The following is a 17,898-nucleotide window of genomic DNA, read 5'->3' as shown; positions in this document are numbered from 1 at the left end:
ACCAGATTTCAAAGGAAATCGGGTCCATCGCGTTACTCGTGTACCTTAACTTAAGGTACATGAGTAGTAATGACTGTGGCCGTTCTAGGAAACAAGTACCGGAACCGGCAAGAATGGGCCAGAGCTTGGATGTGGGGTGCAAAGGAGACGGAGGAGTCAAGAGTGACATCCAGGCAGCAGAGTTGGGGAACAGTGGAGATGATAGTGTTGTTAACAGCGATAGAGATATTAGTAGGGGGTGAAGCTCTAGGTGGGGGAAAGATAACGAGTTCATTTTTGTCCATATTGAGTTTCAGAGAGTTTCAGACATCCAGTAGGAGATGGCAGAGAGGAAACCTGAGAGAGAACAGTTGGGGACAAATCAGGAGAGCAGAGGTAGATTTGGGTGTCATCAGCATAGAGGTGGTATTAGAGGCCAAAGGAGTTAATGAGTGCACCCATGAAAGAGGTGTACAGGGAGAACAGAAAGACAGAACCCTGAGGGACCCCGACAGGAAGGATGGAAGGTAGTGCGAGAGGCAGAGATTGAGGTAAGAGGTAAACCAGTCAAAGACAGCGCCAGGGAGGCCAATGTTTTGGAGTGTGTGGAGGAGGCGAGGGTGATCCACAGTGTCAAGGGCAGAAGATAGGTCTAGAAGAATAATCACAGAGAAGTGGCCCCTGGATTTGGCTGAGAGCAGGTCATTTGTGACTTTCACCAGGGCAGTTTCAGTGGAGTGTAGCGAGAGAAAGCCAGATTAAAGGGGATCAAGGATGGAGTGGTCAGAGAGGTAGCTGGTGAGACGCCTGTAAACCAGCCGTTCAGTAGTTTAGAGGCAAATGGGAGAAGAGAGATACAGATGGAGCCCCTGTCAACTTTGCTCGGCTCCCACCAGAACCTCCCCTCTGGCGAGTGCCAGCAGACAGGGACTCCATTGAAGTGGGACGCGTGTGCATCTCATGCGCACGCGAGTCCCAGTCTTTTGGCGTCGGGGCAGCTGCATCCTGCCCGTATCCACTTCAGGGAGACGGGCAGGGTTAGGGGGGGTCGAGGTGGCGAGGGGGACCGTCGGCGGTGTCGGTGGGGATCTCAGTTGCCATGGGGCGTGCAAGCGTCTCTGGTGCGCATCCCCCCCCCCCCCGGCAGGAGCTGGCGGGGGCTGGCGATAACTGTAAGACACCTCTGTTGTAATGTCACGCCCCTTTCTGCAAGACCTCATACCCTTTTTGGTGCTGGCAATTTTTTTCCCCATGTGTATGGGGGGGATTTTAAACAGTTCACACTGGGAGTCAAATATTCTAAGGCCGGCCCTGGGTAGGACAATGGGAAGCCACTGCAGTCTCATGGACAGTGTTGTAACAATAGCGCCACAGACCCCGTGGTGGGGGGAGGTGCTGAATAAGTGTGGGCGCCTGTGGCCGTGAGTCAGGACTTGCAGATCTACTAGTCTGCGTCCCTACACACCTCCGGGCTCCTTTTGAATAATGTCCCTCACAAAATGGACGCCCCCTAACAGCAGACAGTTTTCGAGGATGCTAAAGGAGGAGGCGGCGGCCTTGGGTGCTCCCTTGCACCCAAGGCTGTGAAAGGATGATTATGCAAATCATCCATTCGCAGCTTTGTGGGGGATCACACCGTGTGAGGGGGTGGTAGCTGTACGGGCGGCATCTGGGTGACTCGCAAAGCTGCAAATTTCACAGCCTTGTGAGTCAACCAGAATAAGGGCAATAGTCCGCTTTCACATCCCACCTTGGACCCGGGTCGAGGTGTATTGTAAAAGCACCAAAGCTTATATCCCGCCGGGTCGAACTACCCAGCAATTCGACCTGGGTTATAAGAAGGGTTAAACCCAGATCGCCTTCTGTATAATAGGCAACCTGGGTTTAATGTAAAAAGCACTGTGCCAGGGTTGGACCCATTTTGCGATGTGAAAGGGGTGATAGAAGTGGTGATGCCACAGACAACCATCCACGCCAGGGGCTGACTGGGATGGAAAATCAGCCTGGGAAATTTCTGGAAGCAGCGCTCATGGAGGCGGGGTCTGTTGAGCAGGTCATTGGACACAGTTGCAGCCTTCCTGTAGTTATGCTAATTCCATTGCAATGCCCATTGCCCTTCTCTGGTGACCACTCTTTCACTTTAGACACCAGATTATTATAAACATTTATATATACGTATGTACCCGATGACTGGTGATTAGTAAAGATTGGTAACACTCATTATCAAAATGAAAAACAGTACATGTTCCCGACAGCAATATATTACTGTAACATGGTGTGTCATTTATAGCGAGCAGCATTTCGTCCTGAAGAACCTGTTTAGCAATAGTGGTAATTGATGCTGTATTGTTGCTACACGGAGACCCATTATTATGTGTGAATACATTTGCCTGGAATGTAGACAAATAATGAGATGAATCTGTTTAAGTCACTTGAGCCGGCACAGAAACATTTATTTACAGTTGTTAATCTGGTGTCAGTTCTCACCCAGGCGGTTACATTGTGAATGCTCAGTAAAACAGGTAACTAAGACAGTATAACGTGTATACCGCCCACAGCAACTAGCTGGTATATCACAGCATTCGGTCGGTGTTTGCAGGGACAGAAATTATGCCATTCCTGGTGTAAAATGTGTCTTTCACTATCCTGGATCTTCCATGGATCGGTGCCTTGAATTCCTTCACTACTTCACCTAGAAGAGAAATATGACGTTTTATAAACACAAATGGGCAACATTGTTATATACTGTACAAGACAACACAGACGAAGTAAACAGGTTAGGACTAAAGGCCCCCATTTACTAATGCCACTTCTCCGAGGAGAGCTTCCTGGGCAGCAGGCTAACATATGGTCCTTTTGCACAGTGGCGTAACTTTAGCCCGGCAGCCCCCGCGGTGGCGGGGAGGCGCTGAGGGACTGTGGGCGCAGATCTGCGGGGCTATAGTTACTAGCCCTCCCACCCACCCAAGTAAACTTACACAGCCCCCTTACCCCTCCGCATGCCGCCGCCGCTGCATTCAGGGTCCCTGCCGCAGCGCAGATCTTGTCCAGGCTCCGTCTCCTCCTGCAGTTCACTTTTAATGAAAAATAACTATCAGAAAATGGCTGCCCCTAACAGCAGACAGTTTTTTTGGAATGCTAGAGGAGGTGCGGGCCATTTTCTGATGGTCATTATAGAACTGCAGGAGGAGACGGAGCCGGGAGAAGATATGCGCTGCGGGCGGGACCCTGACTGCAGCGGCGGCATGCGGAGGGGTAAGGGGGATTTTAATCTCACTTGGGAAGGTGGGTGGGAGGGGGAGGGGGGGCGGCGCTGCCGATATTGGCGGGGGGGGGCGCTAAAATTCTTGTTACGCCACTGCTTTTGCATATGATATATCTTGTGTTCCCCATGGGTGCCGGACAGGTTCGATAGTCAAAACCCCGACACTTGGGGTCCCGACGGCCATGGCTATTCTCCCTCGTGGGGGTCCACGACCCTCAAAGAGGGAGAATATGCACTCGCCACCGTGCCCGCAGCATGGAGCTTTGTTGCGCTCGCCCCGCTGTCTAATTCTGGCCAGTCGGGATCCCGACTGTTAGGACCATATACCACACCCGTTCCCCATTACCCACTGCCGGGAGGCTGATGAGGTCAGAGGCACAGGACAATGCATCGGATCGGATGTAAAACACCTGCGATTTGGCCACTTCTCACACGATTTTCTGGCCCGATTGAGTGAAAAGTGGGCAAATGGCACTAGTGTATGGCCAGCTTGTTAAGTTAGCCATCTGTTAGCAGGTAAATATATATTCTCTGAACCTGTCATATCAGACATTGGGGCAGATGTATTAAGCCTTAACAGGAGATAAATGCAAGGGTGATAAAGAGAGATAAACATCCAGCCAATCACCTGCTAACTGCCATGTCACAGGCTGTGTTTATCTGTATTTATCACCCTTGCATTTATCTCGTTAAGGCTTAATACATCTGCCCCTTTCATTGCAATCCAGACTGATGTCCAATTTACTACAGTAAAGGTAGAGCAAGATTTAAACCAGGTACAGTGACTAGTACCCCTTTCACACCAGCCAATATTCCCGGGTTGGCCTCGGGAACAACCGCAACTAGCGCTGGTGTGCAACGTTCCTGGACCAAGTTCCTGGGAAAATTTGACATGATTTCAACCCTGCTAGCTAGCAGTGTTGGTCCTGCGACCATCCCAGGTTACTGGCAGGTGTGAAAGGAACTTACCCGGGTGGCGAGGTCCGGGGTCAGACTGCGGGGATTCGGGCAGCGACAGCTGGGCGCTTGCTGTGCCATTTGCCAGGCAGCGGGGTGGAAAGCGCTGCTGGATTAGAAAACATATTGAAAAGTCTGGCCAGACGCTCTCAGCCAATCAGCATCCGGCCAGTCTTTTAAAAATGTTTTCAAATTCAGCAACACTTCCCGCCCCGCTGCCCGGCAAATAGCACTACAAGCGCCCAGCCGCCGCTGGCCGGACCCCCGCTGCCTGGACAACAGAAAATGCAGGGACTAGGCCAATGTGAAAGGGGCCAACCCGGGAAGGTCCCTGCTTGAGCCCTGGACTGTATTCCCAGGTACTGTAAGTCCCTGCATTTTATGTTGTGAAAGGGGTATGTAGATGATTCGCTCCATGAGCAATATCGTCAATTATTTCCCATCAACGATATAGTGCATACTACACCCTGTGATGTCATCCAGTCCCCACTCTGTACATGCAGTCATTGAAGATATAGTGCATGCACACTGTGACGTCATCCAGTCCCCACTCTGTACATGCAGTCATTGAAGATATAGTGCATGCACACTGTGACGTCATCCAGTGCCAGTTAAGTACATGCAGACATTGACCATATACAGTAGTGCATACAAACAGAATGATATTGTTAGCTATATCATTCAGTGAAGTCATCATCCAGTCCCATTGACAATTTACTCAAATTTAGCATCACGTAGACGATGGAGAACATTGTTAATGACCCGCGGTAGCAAGCATCGATAATTATATTAAGCGTACACTCTAGACGATTACAAACTAGGGCCAATTGTAAATATTAGGATATAATAAATATCTTAGTGTGTATGGGGCTCAGCAGCAGGCCTCAGAGCTGTCACTAGTTTCAGTGGCCTGGCGGATATAAGGGAAGGGGCGGCTAGGACATAAAAGGCCCATCTAACCCACTGAGTAATTTGCCGTTTAGGCGCTAGGCTGTCCCCCTGAATCCCAGGTAGTAAATCATCACAATGAATTATTCAACAGTGCCTCTGGGAGAGTATGTCTCAACATCCTAATAAGTAATGGGGGTAGTCACTTTGTAATAATAAACTGTATAGAATGGGGCGCTGGCATATGTGACAAGACCAGAGAGGCTTGGCTAATAAAGAGGGCGGATAAGTCGCCATACTTTTCTGTCTATAAGCTACAGTTGTGCACATCTGACCCTGAGGATATAAGATCCCAGGAAATCCATCATCTTCCTGACATGACTGATATACAAGGCATTTCCACACAATGGTTTAAGGACCACCTGGTTGTGATATCTCTTCCTATAGACTCTACTTGTACATCCATTACCAAAGTATTTGCATAACAGAGTTGGCCATGGTGTGGTAGAGGTGGGTGGCATTCTTGGGTAGGAGTAAAACAAGTTGGTCCCAGAATTCCTATGAAATAATCCCCACTTATCTGAGACCTGCACATGGGCGTCTTATGTCAGCGTGACCGTGAAACGCGTATGGTATTTCAGATTACATCTCAAAATACTAGCGCCAGCAAGAGAAGTGATAGCAAATTGTTGGTTGCGAATCCTTACCTAACCTCCAGCCATATTCCCAAGAGGACAATAATGGGTATGGATACTTTTCTTCTGGGCCAAGCTGTTTCCTCTTCTTCAGATACAGGGACCTTCCCTTACCCTCCTTGGAGAAGCCATCATAGAGAACGCAGGAGGTATGAGGAGTAACTGGCCTCATTTCAGCCAGGTCCAGAGTATCTATGTGGTCATAGTCGGCCTCCTTGGTCCTGCTCACTAACGGCTGGGTTGTATTAACCAGAGGAGGGAGGGTGGTCTCTACCTGGGGAATGAAAACCTCTCTCCTCTTTCTGGTGGTCTCTGGTTGCGGTGTTCTTGGGCTTTCCTTGCTATGTTTCAGCTTCCAGGTCATCCTGGTTAATGTTTCCTTATCAATGAGCTCCTTCCAGCTGTTCTGGTTCCTAGTTGTAAGAAGGTCCCTCATGGTGAGAGCAGGTGGGAGGGGGTGGTATACGCTGACAGGAGCAGTGGAGGAGACCCAAAAAGAGGAGGACACCAGCAGCCTGGCCTGGGATATGTGATATCTGGCTGTGTTTACAGTTTACACAGATCTCCATGGCGACGGAACTGTGGAGAAACTGAGCAGGGAGGGGTTGGGTGGACAAACACTGCACAAAGGATCTCTAAACACAGGCCATGAATAAATGAGGACGCACAATGCCATCACTTCAAGCACTGCAGAAACAAACTAACACATTGACCTCAACCACTTAAAAGTTAATGACTGCAAGTCCTGTGATAACGTAACCTAAATAGCTAAAGGAATGTGTACTGTTTAATATTTAAAAAAAAGTTTGGTTTTGTTGCATGTTTTCAGAATTAAGTGAACATTTTTGAATCCATTTAGAAACCATAAAACCCCTCATATTGATTACTTACTGTATATACACCAAGATGCACCAAGCTTCAAAAGTGATAAAATGGAGAGTGATAAACAGCCAGCCAATCAGCACCTACCTGCCATGTCACAGACTGTGTTTGAAAAATGTCAGGCAGGAGCTGATTGGTTGGTTGTTTATCACTCTCAGTTTTATCACTTTGAAGCTTAGTGCATCTGGCCCTAAAAGTCTACATTTTATGGGCACCAATGTTTTCTATTATAGGGGGAATTTAATAGGATGAGATTCAGAAAGTGAGAGATTTGGTAAGAAATCTCCATTTTTTTTTTGTAAAGCAGCAATCATTTACACTGCAAAACCAGTTTGAAAAAAAACAAAAAACCTGGAGATTTCTTACCAAATCTCTCACTTTCTGAATCTCTCATCCTTTTAAATGTCACCCTATAGGATCAGGCATTTGTCCCCGATCCCATGATCGGGGACAAATAAACTTAAACTTGCTTTTGAGAAAATGAAATGCTGCAGAAATGCGTAAAGCTCTGAGAATTAGTTTCTCTTTATTGAAATTTCGACATTCATTCACAACGCACAAGCCCAAGCCACGTGACTTCTTTGTAGGGATGTCATTAAAATTATTGACAATATAAAGTTTAAATATTTGTAAAGAGGAATAAGAACACTTATTTTTGCCAGATTGTGTGTTACTCACTTTGGAATGTGTTCAGATGGAGATTTACAGTATTGGGCAATAAGCGGCTCTCCAGTTGTTGATAAACTACACATCCCAGCATACCTTGCCTTAGTTTTGCTATTTGGCCATGCGGAAATGCTGCAAGGCATGCTGGGATGTGTATTTCATTGATTGCTGGAGGGCCGCACATTTCCCCCCCTGATTTACACAGATACATATAGCAAGTATTCCCACATAGCGCATTTGCAGATGCAAAGTTATGCGGTTTTGCGTAACGCCCTCTGATGCGGAGTTGTACAGATCTTGGCAAAGAATATTATGGTACAAAACCATTACAGACACCACTTGTGTGAGTGTGATGTTCTTGTCAAAAAAGTACAAGAGGTAACTACTGTATACACATCAGTATAATCGAATATGAAGTCTACCTATGTCCCACCAGATTGCTTATGAGGAGGTAGCAGGCCCACTAGCTGCATGATCATTTTGACCCTTTCTCCCCAACGCTGTGCAATTCATATAGAATTCACATAGAATCAGGTCATCATGGTCCCCCCTGCCTCACAATGCTAGTAATACTCAGCATGCATGAAGGGGGCAGGGCTATGATTATGGGAATGTGTGTCCATGCTTTATGTTCCCCACTATAGTGTCAATTCCATATGCCACACCCCCTCATGCTGCACCACACCCCCTGCTGATCCAACAATGTCAGCAAGCATAGTTTGCGGGCGTGCCACCTCCACTTTGTGGGAGTGCAAAGGCCCCCGAGTTGCAGCAGGTGGGCTGGGTAACCTTAGGGTTACTCAGATGAGTAATGCAATGCTGCGTTTTCAGACACAGCAGCAGATTACACATGCATCTAGGAAGCATCTATTTATACCAGACATCCCCTGCTGCATTAGCAAGGACGCATCAGCTGTGCTAACGCCAACCAAACCACAATCAAGGCCTTATTGCAACTGGATTGCAAAACACATTTTTTGTCTACTGGACAAATTCATGCTGCACTCCAGGTGGGGCAGATGTAACATGTGCAGAGACCGTTAGATTTGGCTGAGTTATTTTGTTTCTGTGCAGGATAAATATTTACTCCTTTATTTTTACACTGCAATTTAGATTTGAACACACCCCACCCAAATCTAACTCTCTCTGCACACGTTAAATCTGCCCCACCTGCAGCGCATCACGGTTTTGCCCATTAGAGAAAACAAATATGCTTTGCGATCCAGTTGCTATCAGGCCTATAGTCAACTCAATAATGACGTAGCTGAAGAGAAACATGCAGCCAAGTGTTTGTATCAGATACTAAACCATTTATTCCAGTTTATTGGTCTCTCCATTTCAGGTTTACAAAGTAGTGAGTTTCACAGTGAGGCACAAAACACAGTCAAATGCATCAAATGTCCTGGTATGCCAGCTAGTGTATCCAAATAGTGTAAAAATGCATTGCATATTCTAGAAAAGATTAGAAGAAACGTCTGCTATAAAGTTATTTTACATAGAAAACAAAATACCGTACAGTATATCTATTAAAAATGACTTCTTTTGAGCATTGCAGCCCTGAAAATGTAACTTTCCATGTATCTGTGCTTGCGGTCACATAAGGAAAAGTCTGTTTTCCAAATTTAATATTTAGGAACCACAAAGGTACTTACAGGCCACATACGAATGGGCGATAGCAATTGGCTAGAAAATATCCATGACATACCTTTGCAAGTGCAGCCAATCAAGTCCCCCAGGTAGGATAATCCTATATTGGTCGGGACATATAGGGAAAGCATTGTAACCTCCACTCTCCATGACCAACACTACATGGTGAATCCTACACTGTGTTGCAGCCCTCCCCCTGGATCCACCACTAGAGAGAACATCTCCAGGACAGAGGTTGCCATATCCACTACAATCCGGTACTTACCCCCGACTCAACATTGAATGAGGATATCATCCCATAACCAATAATAACTAGGCTCATGTATGTGGCAGATGCAGAATCTCTAACCAAAGGAAAATATTTATTGGCTAACAAGCATCCACATGTATACACAGCGATACAAGCCATTTGTAAGTCCACATGCGTGGTTACTAAATCAGATACAGTACATTTATATAACTGTAATTTGGGCCAGGACAGAAGAACTTGTCCATGTGCTTGATAGTAGTGCCATTGGTTTGATGTATTTCCCTTTCATATAAAGCAGAGGAGTTCATTACCAAAATGGTGGTGCAATGATCACATGATTATCATCCATTATAGGAAGCATAGAAATATGCCGTTGTGGCATTATAAATCAGCACGGGTCCGATTGGCAACAAAGATAGATAGAGGCAGATGATCACTACACCCACGCCCTGCGCTAATGAGGCTAATCAGGATATATAAAAATAATGAAACGCGGCCCATCTGATCTCAGTGGGACCTTCTAGAACAGTAATAATTTATGTGCTGATTTCAGTTATTTTGTCTACAATAAAAATAAGCAGATTGATGGCATTGATAGGAAACCCTCCCAAAATATACATTCAGCCTAACATGTAAAAAGCAGAGACTGGAATATCATTTAGTGTTCTTGTGATGTGGAAGTGTCATTTCTGCAGTGGCATCCCTCCCAACTTTGCAGACAGGTGAAGAGGGACAGGTGCACGCAACAAAGGTGCCTGCAAATAGCGTAATTCCTGCGAAGCCACACCCCATTTTCTCTGCTGAGGGGGCCTAACAACGGCTATGTAAGCTTCTGGCCAGTCCCTCTGCTGCGGGAATAGACTCTGTCCGCATGCATGCAGCGATTATTCACCAGATGACAGGAGGAGACTCCCAACTGCTTCCCCCCCACGGGACAATGCCGGCGCTGGGACAGTTGGGAGGTATGCAGTGGTAAAGAGATCTTTAAATGGCCTTTCTGCTCATCTCAGTGACTGAACAGTCACATAGCACACAAGGCACAAGACTACTACTAAGTAGCACCATTCTCATTTCAGATGCTATATATAGGAGACAGACGGACGCTTACAGATAGGGGTAATCAGTAGTTCCATTACATATCGGACACTGGGTGGATGGAGGGAATCCAGTTTTAATTCATACAGATCTTTAAGAAACTTTAATTGGTCCCCTTACAAAATCATTTACTCAGAATTTTCCCCATGAACGAGTTATTGTACTTGGCATCCAATGGGTTAAACAATATTAACAAGTATAAATAAGCCCTTTCAGCAGTAGAGATTCGCTATTTATATTATAAATTGGACACCTAAAATACACATAAAATTTAAAAATTTCCCTAGTATAAAAAAAGTCACATAAAATTACAATGAAAGTTTTTGTTCATTTCTGAAGATCTTTCGATGTCCTCTCCAAGTGAGTCAGACGATAAAGGTCTTCTCGTTCTCCTGAATCCTGACAGGTAGTATGGATTTACGGGACGGTGACATGGAAGGGACTCCCTGGGATGTGCTCCTCCCCCCACTTTACCACCAGAGTGTAATCCCCTTTCTCCTTCACGTGGTAGTTGACATTATACTGTTTGTTACCCAGATGTTTTATAGAGACTTCCTCGCAGGGTATTGTTGGGCCATGTACACCGACTAGCAGCATGTTAGAACCTGCAAGGACACAGAGAAAAAGCTTCAGATTGTGAAATGTACTGTAAACATAGTCATCCTGTGACAGCATGGTGGTGTAGTGGTTAGTTGTGTTGGCAATCAGGAGCAGCTCCTGATTGGCTGTCGAACCGCAAGTGCCGATTGGCTCGCGAGCAGCCTCGAGTTTAAAAATATCCACGGACCTGCTCTGATACAGCCAGGTGGGTTGTCCACTGCTCTGCCCAGCTGTTGCCGTAACTGCACATGGTGATGGTGGGGAGGTGGAGGAAGGAAAGAGGAGGAGGGGTCATTCCCCGTGGCAACAAGCATGCAACCCCTGGCAAAGAGCATGAATTTTTTTTTTTGTCAAGCCCGGTTATAAGCTGATTGGTTCATACCAGCAGCAGCTACAGCACCGACTACCTAGTGGTATTAGGGGAGGGGGGCTCTAAGCACATATTAACATACATTTGTATACAATATATGTGCTGGCAGTTTATCTGGCCTTGGCAGCGGTGCTGTATATCACAACCTCCATGGTGAACCCGGGTCTCAGTCAGCAAGAATTAGGGTTCACTGTCCTAAGTCCGCCCCTGGCATGTGAAGCCTAATGCAGTTCTGGATTCTGCATGGCGGCTATGATATACAGCACTGTTACTGATTCCGGATACATATACGTTCTTATGTGTTTAGCGCCCTCGTTACCTCCTCTGCACTGAAGCTGCTGCTGGTTGATACTTTATCTCTCTGCAAGCTTGGATAAATCTTCCCCATAGATCATTAAATAATACACAATTACAAAATACAAAACAAAATTAACAAGGGACATTAGTGAATTGCTTGGGTGAACAGGAAAGTTTTGTGTCTATTTTTGAATGTTTCCAGAGTGGAAGCTTCTAGAACAGTGCGGGGAAGTGAATATAGGATTTGAAAAAGGTTTTTTTCTTTAAGGTAATATAGACAAATAACATGATATGTAGACAGGCCAGTGAAAGGGGAACAGCTTACATTACCAGGGGACCAAAGAGTAGTCATAATGAAAGGCAGACATACAGTATGTACATAAATATTAAGCCCCACACACACTACACCAGGCCTGGCAAACCTGTGGCCCTCCAGTTGTTGTGAATCTACACATCCCAGCATGCTTTGCCACAGTTTTAGCATACCCTAATATCAAAACTGTGGCAATGTATGCTGGGACTTGTAGTTTCACAACAGCTGGAGAGCCACAGGTCCGCCAGGCCTGCACTAAACATTTTGCTTGGGGAGCAATATCGTTAACGATACCATCGGAGCTCCGGGGCGAACTATATATCGCATACACACTGAACAATATCTTTACCGATCTATCAGTGACATCACCTGGCCCCCGCTGCCAGCATGCCTCGTTGACGATAAAGTCAACATTGAGCATTGAGTGATATCGCTCAGAAGTGTCAAAATTAGTGATATCATATATAATGTCACTTAAGCCCCGTACACACGGGGGAGATATATTGCTCAGTGTCTCCTTTTCAACAGAGATCAGAGATGGTCGCTGATGAAAGGGAACCTCTGCCGGCGGTGCCGCAGAGGTAATCAGTTGGTCGCAGGAGCAAGCTCCTGCGACCAGCGATTAGAACGGGGCTGAAAACGGGAGCGCGCACCCGGCAATTTATCACCGGGGCACACCCATCACTGGCAATATGGTCGCCTGCGACCATATTTCCAGCGATTTCAGCCCCTATCGCCCCCGTGTGTACACAGCTTTAGGGTTTATGGGGCTTTAGGGTATATGTCGATAACATAATGCAGAACTTACTTGCCAGTCATTTAAACCTAGCAGCCAGACAGATGAGCATTCATTGCCCACACCAGAAATGTATCCCAAATGGGTCCATACATAAAACCCCATCACAAACCGGGCTAACAGAATTGTTGGCGTTATGCGTACTGATGAACCTTTCTAAGCACAGACGTATTACTGAGGGCAGATTTCTGGCTGGTCTCTTACCTGCTTTACTGCAATCCACGGTGAACATGCTCTTCTGTCCCAGGTAAGCTTTAGACAGACCGGCCCCTTTCGATGTGACTTTACTGGCATCCGAAGCAAATCTGGGCAGCGCACTATACACAGTCTCTGTGGAGGCCCGGGTCACAGACTGCACTATGATAGATGAGGTTTCGCTGACTCCGCCAACACTGACTAGTCTCTGACCTAGGGAGTTCCAGACAGACAAATGCAAGAAGGAATTAGCACAGACATGTCGTTATAATGGTCCGATCAATTAGCCTCATTCTGCAAATGTAAGTTATCTATTAGATTACATGCAATACAACATACGACCACAGTATTATTGTTACAGCTTCTGGTTAAACTGTTAGGGAGCCTACATACATAGCGATCTCAATGGATCTCTTAGAAAATTCCCCTACATCGCTGTGTGTGTAGGGGGGCATAGCGATCGCCTGTTGATTATTATCGATCTATAATCGCCGGTGTAAGGGCCAGTGTTCTCACCGGAGAACACAGGCCCTGGCAGATTGCTCAGTGGCACATCGCTGTGCGCTGAGCGATCTGGGTAATCTAGCATTGCTCATAATGCTCATCTCCCTGTGTGTAGGCCCCGTTACAGTCTCTCACTAACAAAACATTTATCAGTGTGGTTAGGATAACAGACTGTTAAAAATGAAAGAAAAGATTTTAGAACATAGTGATCCGGATCTAATATTACCTTCTTGGATTGCAACATCCTGCATCTCCCTCCCCTCCAGCACTGAGGGGGTTAACTGACCTAAATAACAGATGTTCGCAAATGACATCTATTCTCGTGACCCTGTGCAGGTAACTTCAATACACACTACTATATAGCAGATATCATATATATAATAAAAATCAGCAACGTGGGTGTAATGCACAGGTTCTCAAAGTCGGTCCTCAGGACCATACACAGCGCATGTTTTGCAGGTCTCCTCTCAGAATCAAGTGACATAATTAGCTCCATCTGTGGATCTTTTAACATGTGTCAGTCAGTAACCTGGAAAACACGAACTATGTGGGGTCCTGAAGACCTAGTTTGAAAACCACTGTGATGTGTCCAGCCAAACATAAGGAAAGTATATTGACTGAATACAGGCCATAGAATTGGAGAATTAAGTAAATTGGTACTAAATAGTCACATGTTGTAATGGGATGTAGTCAATTTACCAAGAGTCAAAATACAGACAGTCAATGGGGCAGATGTATCAAGCTTCAAAAAGTGATAAAATGGAGAGTGATAAACAACCAGCCAATCAGCTCCTACCTGCCATGTTACAGACTGGGTTTGAAAAATGACAGATAGGAGCTGATTGGCTGGTTGTCTGAACTGTTGTAACAGAGCCAGATATACATAGACTACAAGAGGCTGATACATGTTCTCACTGATATAATGCAATGCTAACATATATCCGCCTGCTCCCTTACCAGTATATACCACCAGTACATCTCCTATATATTTGGCTACATCTGTCACTCAAAGTGGGTGTCTGTGTCTATAACGCTCTGTTCCTGGACTTTCCTCTTAATGTGTGATTGCCTTCATCTGTGCTGAACACCTTTCTGAGAAATTAACCTGTTTAAAACAGGTGATGGCAATCATACATTAAGGGGAAGTCTAGAAACAGAGCATTGTGTCCCTCTTGGAGAGGGTCATGTTGGGAGGTATGTGACAGAGAACCAGCCCAGTGAGCCCACAGACAGTGCCAGACACCCACTGCCTTCCCATGTTGCCCAGCACTGCTACTCCACAGCCACCAGGTGAGCGCCCCCCTCCCGCGAAACCTCCCCCGCGCGCCCCCCCCCCCCTCCCGCGATTCGCGGCAAAAACACCCGCTCCCCCGCGACCCCCCCTACCGCGATTCGCAGCAAAAACACCCCCGCGACCCCCCCTCCCGCGATTCGCTGCAAAAAGAACCCCCCCACGACCCCTCCCGCGAATCGCGGCAAACCCTCCCCCGTGACCCCCCCCCGATTCGCGGAAAAACACCCCCCCCCGCGACCTCCCTCCCGCGATTCGCGGCAAAAAGAACCCCCCCGCGACCCCCCCTTGCACGATTGGCGGCACCCCCCCCTGCGACCCCCCTCCCGCGATTCGCGGCACCCCCCCCCCGCAATTCGCAGCAGCCCCAGGATTAAATGGCACATGCAAAACACTGACATGGCTATGGTCGACAATGAAAAAGGTTGACATGAGTTTTTGAAGATTTATTTTTAATTTTTTCATATTCATTGTCATGTGTCGACATGGACACCAATGAAGTGGCACACTTATGTCAACATTTACATGTGTTGACCTTTCTGTGTTGATTTTTTCTTGTGGCGATTCGCGTCACCCCCCCCCCGCAAACCCCCCTCCCGCGATTTGCGGCACCCCCCGTGTCCCCCCACCTCCCGCAATTCGCGGCAACCCCCCACCGGAACCCCTGTGAACCCCGCCCTCCCGCGATTCGCGGCACCCACCCCCGCGACCCCCCCTCCCGCAATTCGCGGCACCCCCCCGTGATTCGCGGCAGCTCCAGAATTAAATTGCACATGGAAAACACTGACATGGCTATGGTCGACAATGAAAAAGGTTGACATGAGTTTTTGAAGTTTTTTGTCATTTTTTGAATATTTTCATATTCATTCTCATGTGTCGACATGGACACCAATGAAGTGCCACACTTATGTCAACATTTACATGTGTTGACCTTTCTGTGTTGATTTTTTTCTTGTGGCGATTCGCGTCACACCCCCCGCAACCCCCCCTCTGGCGATTCGCGGCACCCCGGCACCCCCCCGCGACCCCCCCCCTCCCGCAATTCACGGCAACCCCTCACCGGAACCCCCATGAACCCCGCTCTCCCGCGATTCGCGGCACCCACCCCCCGCAACCCCCCCCCCTCCCGCAAATCGCGGCACCCCCCGCGATTCGCGGCAGCCCCAGGATTAAATGGCACATGCAAAACACTGGCACGGCTATGGTCGACAATGAAAAAGGTTGACATGAGTTTTTGAAGATTTATTTCATTTTTTGAATGTTTTCATATTCATTGTCATGTGTCAACATGGACACCAATGAAGTGGCACACTTATGTCAACATTTACATGTGTTGACCTTTCTGTGTTGATTTTTTCTTGTGGCGATTCGCGTCACACCCCCCCGCAACCCCCCCTCCCGCGATTCGCGGCACCCCCCGTGACCCCCCATCTCCCGCAATTCGCGGCAACCCCCCACCGGAACCCCTGTGAACCCCGCCCTCCCGCGATTCGCGGAACCCAACCCCGCGACCCCCCCCTCCCGCAATTCGCGGCACCCCCCGTGATTCGCGGCAGCTCCAGAATTAAATTGCACATGGAAAACACTGACATGGCTATGGTCGACAATGAAAAAGGTTGACATGAGTTTTTGAAGTTTTTTGTTTTCATTTTTTGAATATTTTCATATTCATTCTCATGTGTCGACATGGACACCAATGAAGTGCCACACTTATGTCAACATTTACATGTGTTGACCTTTCTGTGTTGATTTTTTCTTGTGGCGATTCGCGTCACACCCCCCCACCCCCCCGCAACCCCCACTCCCGCGATTCACGGCACACACACACACCCCCCGCGATTCTCGGCACCCCACCCCGTGACCCCCCCTCCCGTGATTCACGGCACACCCCCCCCCGCGACCCCCCTACCATGATTCGCCGCAACCCCCGCCCCCGTAACCCCCCTTCCGCGATTTGCGGCAACCCACCCCGCGACCCCCCTCCCGCGATTCTCTGCAATCCCTCCCCTTCCGCGATTCGCAGCATCCACCCCCCCACAACCCCCCCTCCTGCAATTCGCGGCATCCTCCGCGACCCCCCCTCCCGCGATTCGCGGACACCTAAGTTGCAATACAGGCATCTTTCATACAATTCTAACCATATTTCTCATATACAAACGTTCACAAATTAAGGGGGCGCAGCCCCTTACGACGGTGTGAAGAGCGCCCGTAGGGCGCGATGAATCACCTAGTTATATAATATCTTCACTATATAATCCAGACAAGGCTCCGCCCCCCAGCAGTCTGTACACCGCATTCATATCCAGCCTCTGACTGAATTCCTCACGGAGCAACCTGTAAAACCTGCAGCTGCAGGTGCCCAGACACCAGATCTCCCGGCACAGTATAATCACCTGTTACTTTAGCTTTGAATGGACTACCAAGGATGTGGTTGGGACCCCCGTACTTCACTCCAATCATGTAATTTCCAGGAGCCATTGGAGTATAGAGGACATTGTAGCCTTCTGGGCTCTCCTTACATTCCATTGTCACTTTTGATGGTCCTTCGATGGTGACAGAGAGGGCCCCGGGCCCCGCCTTACTTGTGTTGATGGTGAAATCAGACTGCTTACCTGCAAAGAGATGTAAAAAAAAAAAAAAAAAAAAAGTTCCCTGTCATACTGGGGGAAGCAGTACTTCATATTAGGTGCGGAAAGACTTTCCATAGACAGTAATAGCAATAGGGCACAGACTGCAGCAGTTGCCACTGTGATACACTATGAGACATGTTAGCAATATATATATATATATATATATATATATATATATATATATATATATATATATATATATATATATATTAGTGTCAAAAAGTCGACATGGGTTTTTCACTGTTTTTGTCCCGAATGATGACACGTGCTCGCTATGCTCGGCACACTATTTCATTCTTCATTCTCCCACCACAGAATAATGGTTGGCATGACCTTTTGACTGTCGACCTAGCCATCAGCGACCTAATGCTTGTGTCGACATTCCAACCCTGTTGACATTAGCCTTGTCGACCTATTTTATACATCAACCTAAGCCATGTCGACCTTCAGTGGCCAACCCAAAGCATGTCGACCTATTAGGTGTTGACTGAAGGACTGTATCCCGCTGGTGGAGCCATGGATCTTATAGTCACACTCATTGAGTAAAGTTTCAAGGTTCCCTGCTTCAACCGTAAACA

General features: G+C 47.4%; 2 protein-coding genes across 5 annotated transcripts in view; both read right to left on the bottom strand.

Annotated features, from left to right (window-relative positions):
* Nucleotides 1–2,407: 2,407 nt before the first annotated feature.
* LOC146026995 (protein SPMIP1) lies at nt 2,408–6,346 on the bottom strand. The gene is made up of 2 exons (XM_083158020.1): nt 5,797–6,346; nt 2,408–2,671 (listed from the first exon to the last, which is right to left on the bottom strand). Exons 1-2 carry the CDS (start codon nt 6,218–6,220, stop codon nt 2,553–2,555), a joined length of 543 nt encoding a protein of 180 aa, XP_083014146.1. The 5' UTR covers nt 6,221–6,346; the 3' UTR covers nt 2,408–2,552.
* A 2,275-nt stretch (nt 6,347–8,621) lies between these two features.
* FLNB (filamin B) overlaps nt 8,622–17,898 on the bottom strand; it is a 223,960-nt gene continuing 214,683 nt past the window's right edge. For 2 of the 4 annotated variants that reach the window (XM_083156251.1, XM_083156253.1), the window contains 4 exons: nt 17,084–17,302; nt 13,626–13,685; nt 12,905–13,108; nt 8,622–10,929 (listed from right to left, as the gene is read on the bottom strand). In XM_083156251.1, coding sequence (XP_083012377.1) covers nt 10,742–10,929; nt 12,905–13,108; nt 13,626–13,685; nt 17,084–17,302 — 671 coding nt within the window. In that variant the 3' untranslated portion in view covers nt 8,622–10,741. The remainder of the gene's footprint in view (nt 10,930–12,904; nt 13,109–13,625; nt 13,686–17,083; nt 17,303–17,898) is intronic. The other 2 variants (XM_083156252.1, XM_083156254.1) reach the window with 1 other exon arrangement.

The sequence above is a fragment of the Crinia signifera genome, chromosome 8 (assembly GCF_055691185.1).
Source record: "Crinia signifera chromosome 8, ASM5569118v1, whole genome shotgun sequence".
In the NCBI taxonomy this organism is placed as follows: domain Eukaryota; kingdom Metazoa; phylum Chordata; class Amphibia; order Anura; family Myobatrachidae; genus Crinia; species Crinia signifera.
The sequence above is the reverse complement of the archived record's forward strand: the minus strand, read 5'-3'. Positions and strand labels throughout refer to the sequence as shown.

Excerpts from the sequence above, each read along its gene's own strand:
- LOC146026995 (XM_083158020.1), bottom strand. The coding sequence starts at position 6,220 with ATGAGGGACCTTCTTACAACTAGGAACCAGAACAGCTGGAAGGAGCTC. Across the intron at positions 2,672-5,796 it reads GGAATATGGCTGGAGGTTAG|GTGAAGTAGTGAAGGAATTC; the intron begins GTAAGGATTCGC and ends TTTCTCTTCTAG.